The 8376-nt window shown below is 36.3% G+C and overlaps 1 protein-coding gene across 4 annotated transcripts; it reads right to left on the bottom strand.

The window, feature by feature from the left end:
• Nucleotides 1–4604: 4604 nt before the first annotated feature.
• LOC127106190 (uncharacterized) lies at nucleotides 4605–7633 on the bottom strand. 4 transcript variants are annotated; one of them, XM_051043480.1, is made up of 6 exons: nucleotides 7511–7633; nucleotides 7299–7372; nucleotides 6777–7028; nucleotides 6126–6287; nucleotides 5924–6019; nucleotides 4605–5074 (listed from the first exon to the last, which is right to left on the bottom strand). In XM_051043480.1, the coding sequence occupies exons 1-6, from the start codon at nucleotides 7561–7563 to the stop codon at nucleotides 4878–4880; spliced, it is 834 nt and encodes a 277-aa protein (XP_050899437.1). In that variant the 5' UTR covers nucleotides 7564–7633; the 3' UTR covers nucleotides 4605–4877. The 4 variants fall into 4 exon arrangements, with proteins under 4 accessions (XP_050899437.1, XP_050899438.1, XP_050899435.1 ...); XM_051043481.1 differs by having other exon boundaries at nucleotides 6789–7028; nucleotides 7511–7631; XM_051043478.1 differs by having other exon boundaries at nucleotides 7451–7621.
• Nucleotides 7634–8376: the final 743 nt, after the last annotated feature.

An 8376-nucleotide genomic window follows, 5' to 3' on the forward strand; every position in this document is an offset into this window, starting at 1 on the left:
GATGAAATATTCTATTACCTGTAGCACAGGTTCCGTCTGGCATCATTGCTGACACTGTCTCCATAATTGCCACAGTTCCTGGGACATATGTTTTTAGTGCCCATAAAAACCGTGGCAATTCCTTGAATGAATCCTCCCAGTTGCCGAAAACCTGTTCAATAGCCTTTGTCCTTGCAATCCAGGCTTTCTTGTAAGATGGAGTATAATTATATGTTGTTCTGATATGGGATATAATTATACTCACCTTCACTGATGGGTCTTTATTAACCAGCGGCAGAATGTCTTGACATATCAAAGTTGCGCTTAGTTTACGGTGATCTTGTTCAACGTTAGTTGCAATGAAACTGTGCGGTGGGTCTATTGAAGCGATCTCCCAAGAGTCGTTTTTCTTCATGTAAGACGCAACCAAACGAAACTTACAAAGCATGTTACGACATTCGATAACATACCCTCTAGAATCAGTGCGTTTCACTGTAAAGTCAGCAGAGTTGTTCATGTGGAATTTTTTTATTGCCAGAACACATTCTTCTTTGGTACGAAACATGTCTCCCACCTTTAATTCACCTTCTGATCTCGGATACGGATTATAGAAAACATTGTTGGATGTTTCATCGTCGTGAAGATCCATATTTGTCATATGTTGAGGCGGATTGTAGACATGACTAGGAGGTATTGGTGGTGGTTGATCATCATCTTCATCGTCATTGTTCAGCATGTGATCAACCTGTATCTCGGTCTCCTCTTCTTCTTCATCAACAACGTTGACTTCTGCTTCTGCTTCTGGGTTGAGTTCATCTGACCATTGTGCATCATCTTCACCAGCTTCATCCTGATCGGTTAGTTGAGACTATTGAGATGGTATACATGGTTGAAGACTAATGTACAACTCGATACAGTTGCAGCCTGAATGTTCATGACTAACAAACATGTATTCAACATCTTCATCGTCTCGTACCTTAAGGGGGAAATACTTGCATTGACCATTCTCAAAAAATATTGGATTTTGATATGTGATCTTTGACACAATACCCGATCCTATAAAGGATTGTATTCTTTTTTTACAAATGCAAGAAGGTTGCATTTCTCTTGATCGTGACTCTAATGGTATCAGTGTTTCGAAAATAAAAACCATGTAGCTCGGACTCGAACGTTTCACCGTTGCAGTGAACGTTGGCACTGTATAATGATGAAGATGACATTGTGCAAATGAAAACTATTTTCTTACTGCAAATGAATGTGAGTGAAGTGTCTTGGATGTTGATAGTAAGACACTTAAATAGCTGGTATCAGTGTCTCACATGCAAGCTAGTTCGGAGTGACGTGTCGGACATGCAAGATAGTTTGAGATGACGTGTCAGACATCCAAGCTAGTATGAGATGATGTGTCAGTCATGCAAGATAGTCTGAGATGATGTGTCAACCATGCAAGCTATCAAGAAGTGACTGTTCAGCATGCAGGAGACAAGACAGCCACGTGTCGGACATGTAAGATACTCAGAGATGATGTGTCAACCATGCAAGCCATCAAGAAGTGACTTGTTCAGCATGCAGGAGACAAGACAGCCACGTGTCAGACATGCAGACACACACTCCAAATGGATTGACGCCTCCACTTATTCCTTGTACATGGTCGCCAATTCAAGTGGAGACACCATGCATTCAGACCTCGAAACCAAGCATTCAGACCTAGGTCTTGCATGCATGTCCCTATGGAGGCGCCAATTTGAATGGCGACCCCTCTTAAAGGTTGTACATGGTCGCCAATTCATGTGGAGACACCATGCAAGCACAACTTTTCATGCTCCCATCCATTTGCCTATAAATACATCCACTCCATCAACACTTCTTCCACACCATCACTCTTACTACTTCCTCTACAATACTTCTTTTACAATTTCATCTTCAACAACATCTTCTAGTTTCATCTACACCAACCCCTCCAACAAAATGTCTTTACTCACGATGGGCGAAGCACATAGAGGAACGGTTGCGAACATCGCAACATATGTAAGTTTTTTCTTTTGTTAACTTTTTATCTTTCATCTTCACCAACCCCATTTTATTTTGACATACCAACTTAGTCAAGTGTTTTATTCTTTCTTTTATAGGATGTAGCAAGGTTTCGAACTCGGGTCCACGAATATGTCCATATGGACCCGATGATTCAACCTTATGTTGAACTCGCCGGTTTTGGTCATATTAGCAAGATTATGTCTTGGTCTATAGATAACAAATTCATTCTAGCCTTATGCGAAAGATGGAGACCAGAGACACACACATTTTGGTTCTCAACCAGTGAGTGTACCGTGACGTTAGAAGACGTCTACATGCTTTTAGGACTACCAATTGAAGGCAAGGATGTTAATGGTAAGACCAACTATGCAAATTCAATTTGCATGGAGCTCTTAGACACTGATTTGTTAGATGATAATGCTAGAGGTCAAGGTATACTACTCTCACGCCTAAAGTCATATTATAATAGTTTATACTTAGATGAGCATTCTACCGAAGATGCTCGAATAATAAAAACTAGGTGTTACATTATGTTGTTGATAGGATCCTTTTTATTTCCCGAAGGTAGTGGTTCTAGCATGCATATTATGTACTTACCTCTACTTAGACATGTAGATAGAATAGGAAGTTACAGTTGGGGATCTGCTTGTCTAGCCTATCTCTATAGCTCGTTGTGCAAAACTCCCACAAAGACACATCTACATTTTCTGGATGTGCTGTTTTGCTACAAGCATGGGGTTGGTCAAGACTACCGTCTCTAGCACCGGTGAATAACAACCCTTTCACTTTTCCATATGCACAAAAGTAAGTTGTTTAAATTACTATATCTTTACTTACTTCCTTAAAGTTTATTACCTCAAACTAATTTTTTTTAACTTTTTGGTGTAAATGGTCGGCACGTGGTATGAGTTACAACAGATGTCCAAGACACTGTATTACTCAGTATCGCAACCTGTTGGATCACCTTCGACCGACAGACGTAAGCAAAATAACTTAATTATTTCGTTATATTTTGTTAACTTTTTCTACATTCATTATAATCCTATCTTCTTTAACATTTCAGTTCATTTGGCATCCATACCTTAATTTGGATCATGACCATGAGGTCAACGCTGAAGACGCAACCGTATGGACAGCATGCACACCGATAATACGGTTCACAACTATGGAGATGCACAACACCGATCGTGTGAAGCTGCAGTTCGGTATGGTCCAGAATATCCCAGATCCCCCAGCTAGCCTGGGAGAATGGCATCTGCGTAAAGTGAACGACCAATGGAACTTCAATCCATGGCAAAACTTCGCAAGATCGGAGTGTCGCAAATGGAAGCATCGTCATGACCATGTCTTAACTGACGCAGTCATGCCAAATGAAGTAAAACCAAGTCGTACTTATATGGCTTGGTACATATCGGTTGGTTTTCAATTCATCGCCGAAGATATGTACCTATACGACCCACGTCAGGCAAGTTACACACAAGAAGGATCAACATCTAACCCCCAACAACATTCTCAGCCTGGTTACTCACAACCCCCTATCCGTCAAACTTTTCGTTCCACAAACACACAAACATACAACCAAAACATGTCATTCACCCAACCCCAATACCAAGAGCATACCCCATACCACCACCAACAAATTGACCATCAACCTGAGACCCAACATCGCTTCGCACCCACACCATCACCCTACCAAAGTCGCCTTAGCCAAAACACCAACCGCCTCTCCTCCTACCGTAGCCAAGAAGCCCAAACATCACAAAACCAAAACATCCCACAACCCTATCTCTACCAAACACCCCAACAACCTTTCCAACCTTTCATCGACGCATCATTCACACCCATGTCTCCCTTCAACCGTCCCGATCGCCCATCCATGAGTCAACCACATCTCAACTTCTCTGGCATGGGTCATGAGCTCAGCTACGGCGGTACACCATCATTGCATACTGAAGACTATGCTGACTCGTCTAAATACCTCAACGGACCTTCTCCTGTAGTTGGTAGTGACGCTTCTGGCCCCTCAGATGATCAAACACCGGTGCAGAATCGTCAACATGGGTTAGGGCCAAGGGTTAGGGTAGCTAGAGGATGTGGGACCGGAGGTCGGTTAGGTGATCCCGGTCATCACCATTAGGTTTCTTTGTGTAAACTCCAAACTTTATTAATATCAAGTCGTATTATATCAAATTTATCTTTCACTTATACCATAAAACACAAAAAAAATGCATTTTAAAACCTACACATATGCGCCAATTGGGTTGGCTAGGGCAGCCTCCATTCAAGTTTTAAGATGAGTCTCCAATTCAATTGGTGACTCCTCCTAAAAGTGGGGTATTTTAGGATTTTTTTTGAAACTTGGGGTATTTTGGGAATTTTCTTTAAAAAGTGGGTTATTTGAAAAAAAAAGCCTATATTATGAGGGGGATATGCAAGCATGAATAGAGAAAACGGAATATATCGATTTAAATTAAGAATTCCACCGACATCAACTACTAATTTAAATTATTTCAAAAAAAAATTACTAATTTAAAACACAATTTTAAAGGGAACATGCTCATTTTCTTTCAAAATACAAAATAGCACTGAAATTTCACATGAAACAAGACATCATCTAGCTACCAGTATCAGTATGTACAAGTTTTAAATTTTCGTACAAACCCTTTACATGCTTGAGTATGATTATTTCTCATGTTGATCAATTCCACCGCGACAGACCCATCTGCAACCTGATTTCATGTTCCGGAAATTCTTTTGATAAATCCAGCTATCTGTACGAACAACAGACAAAGCATAGATTCCATTGATAACATACAATGAATGGAGTTAAAAGCTAGGACAATTTAAGCACTACTACAAATATATTAATCTTCTCCCCATGCATCTTCTTTCAATTTTTGCCTGTTAACAATGCGTTCCTTTCGAGTATTTTCTTCCCTTTTATGTTGTTGGAAGCCTGTACCACGGCTTGGGGAGGTCAATTTTATCCCCATACTGTTAGCAATCATCCTCTGCGCTGCTGCTACTGAGGTTTTCTGTCTTTGCTGAGGTGGTTTCAGATCTGAATAAACAATGAAACAGAAAAACTATGTGAGACAGCATTAACTGATCATACAGTTAATTGATTCAAAATTGCAATGAACAATGGGATTTTACTCAGTCAAGTAACCTGCTTAGTACACAATAAACCCGGCTGCTTAAGATAAAGGGGTACATAAAGTATAATGTAAAATTACTATCATTGATTTGAAATGAATTTTAACAAGTTCATGATTTTATTGTGTTGCAAAGTATAATAAAAATGTCATGAACTGCACTTTTAGTTAACTGAAAATGCTAGCTAGCAATAAAACCAAGTTTGAGGGAAAGAGCCAGGGTTGTCTAGAAAGTCTAGAAAGTCTTGAAATGCAGTATGTTCATACAGAGCAGGGGAACGAACTACCATGGTATCATATCTAAACAAAAAGTAGTATTAAATGATATCGAATGGCTGCATAGTGAGCTCCAAAATACTTCTGCAGACCATATGGAATTCACAAAAATGTGTATCGCTACAAATTTGACAGATTTTAAAGATCAAACATAGTAAATTGTCAGTTTGTCCCCTGAAATTTTAAGGGTCAGTCCTTTACACCCATAAAATTTGCAAATATACAAAACAGACCCCGATTTTGAATTATGTTGAGCAATTTGGTCATTTTGTAAATTGTATCTAATTTTTGTTCAAATTAATTCTTGAATCATACCACTTATTAGCAAATTAGTCTATGAATTATATCCTTACTGTCAAAGTAGTCATAAACTAGGTCGTGCCTAGGATTCCTGAAGAAAATGCATCACAAAGAAACTTCTAATATACAGTAAACCTTATATCACCTTGATATAGCAGAAAGATAGAGCAGTGTCATACCATTTGGTTTAATTGAACTGAGATGTGCATCATCTTCACCAAGTATCTTCATTGTCATATTAAATGAACATCGAGCATTGCTTTGAGCCTCAAGTGCTGCATAATAAAATTATTGGTATCCAATAGTCACTATCAAATATAATGGCATCAGATCACTATCCAATATTCCAAAAATAATAAAGTCAAGTAATGTTGTAATTACCCTCTGCTGGAGTTCGGAATACTGCAAGTGCAACCGTATCATTGACCCAGCGAATCACAAAATGACAATTTTTTATGTCATCAAAAACCTTCTCAAGGTCTGTTGTTCTAGTGCTTGGTGAAAAGTGAGACAACACAAGAACGTGACTGGTCCCATATTGTACTGAATTGAATAAAAAATAATTATCATTGAATTGTTTTCGATACGATAAACAAAACCCAACATAAAGTATAGATTGTAATTTGAAATTTTGAATGCTTATAATGAACACTGGAATCAAAGGTATTTCAAGAAACCATATGCAACTTACTATTCCATAGGTAAACTAACTTGTGTGATTCTCCCTCGTTCTAAAATAAGTTTCATCTAAGTTTTTTTCATATAGATTAAGAAAACCAATTAATGAAAAAGTGTAACAATTTTAAAAATTGTCCCCATTACTATTAAAAATTGTCATAAATATATAGTGAGATATAATGACTTGAAAGTAGTGTACACACTTAAAATCAAGACTTATTTTGGAAAAAATTTGTTTTAGTAAAACAAGACTTATTTTGGAACAGAGAGTACAAAACTAAAATACTATGGTTTACAAAATAAGCACATATCTAGATTTTACCGAAAGGTTGAACCGTAACAAAGTTTACTTACAGTTTGGTGTACCTTTTTTATCTTCTGAACCAGAACGAGTTTCTTCATCCTCAACATCATCAATAATCGAACCATCCAGTAACCGATCACTATAAAGTTTATCATTATCATAAGAGAATGTTCCCCTTCCACGTCGCTTTGGGGTTGGACTTTTGGTGTTCTCCAATTTAAGATTTGACATTCTAGGTAAAACTTCAGAGGACGCCGGAGACAGTAACTTGTCAGGTTCACAATCAGCTTTTGCTTCCCAGTCTGTAATAGTTCAGACTATGATATCAGAAACTTAAATTATTGGTTACACCAACATGCCTCACCCATATGAACAAGGAGAGAAAAAAAATCAACTATCAAAATGAAGCTATAATATAATATATAATTGACCTCTCAATATTCTAATAACTTTGCACATTACTACATTTCAAATTTCATGTTCAGCAAAGAAAGGTCCCTAATTTCCACCTAAAATCCACCTAAAAAAAATCATAAATTGATTTCCAAAACTATGAAGAAAACAACGCATACCATCATCAGCAGAAGAGGAACTCCCAATAGAATCATGTGAAGCGGGATTCGTCGGCGGTGAAACTGGGGCGTTGCTGAAAAAACAAACATTGAAATTGAAAACATGGATGAGAGAAACGAAACGAGGAGGTGAAAATTAAAAGATGAGTTACAGTTGCAATTCGGAAATAGAAGATGAGAAATCATCCAAGAGTGTGATGGAGGTGTCTAACAAGTGTTCATTGCTTTCGCTCTTCCGATTCTCTGATGCTACCGATTTCTCCATTTGTTTCGATCCAAGAATTTTTACCAGTCAACACACACTCACTTTCAACCTAAATTGGAAATTTATGAATAAAATTAGTGACAATTAAAAATAATAGACTTAAATACATTTTTAATTTATTAATAATATTTTTATTAAGATTAAAAAAAAATTAATTGACCTAGTACAAATTTAAAATAAATCTTGTTGGGTCTAAGTAGGGGTGCCAAAATGGATGGATTGGATGGATATGGATTGGATCGTCAATCGATGGATTAAAACAATCTATTAGTCCATTAACAATTCATTAAAAATTTCTTTAAAATATTTAATCCAATTCATCCATTAAGAATAAAATTCATCTAATCCATCCATTATCATATTTTTAGGGGATGAATATTCATCCATCCATTTTTTTAAAAATAATTTTTTAAAATATATTAATTTTTGTATTTTTGAAAAATTCAATTTTTTTACTTTTAAAAAAAATCACTTACTTTTTTGAAAAAAATATATTTTTCAGAAAAAAATTAATTTTATTTGTATTTTAATGAATTTCTAAAAGAAACAATTCTTTGGGGAAAATATATTTTTCGGGAAAAAAAATTTAAAAATCGTTTTTTTTCGAAAAAAATTATATTCGTACTAAAATAACTTTTTCGAAAGTAAAATCCAATTTCGGTATTTTCCAAAAAAAAAAGATTTTAAAATTTTTGGAAAAAATCAGTTTTTTGTATTTAAAAAAAAAAACTCGATTTTTTTTTCAAAAATAAAATTAATTTTGTGTTTTTCAAAAAAATAATTTTTTAATATTTGAAAAAAATCATTTTTTAA

The sequence above is a fragment of the Lathyrus oleraceus genome, chromosome 7 (genome assembly GCF_024323335.1).
Source record: "Lathyrus oleraceus cultivar Zhongwan6 chromosome 7, CAAS_Psat_ZW6_1.0, whole genome shotgun sequence".
In the NCBI taxonomy this organism is placed as follows: domain Eukaryota; kingdom Viridiplantae; phylum Streptophyta; class Magnoliopsida; order Fabales; family Fabaceae; genus Lathyrus; species Lathyrus oleraceus.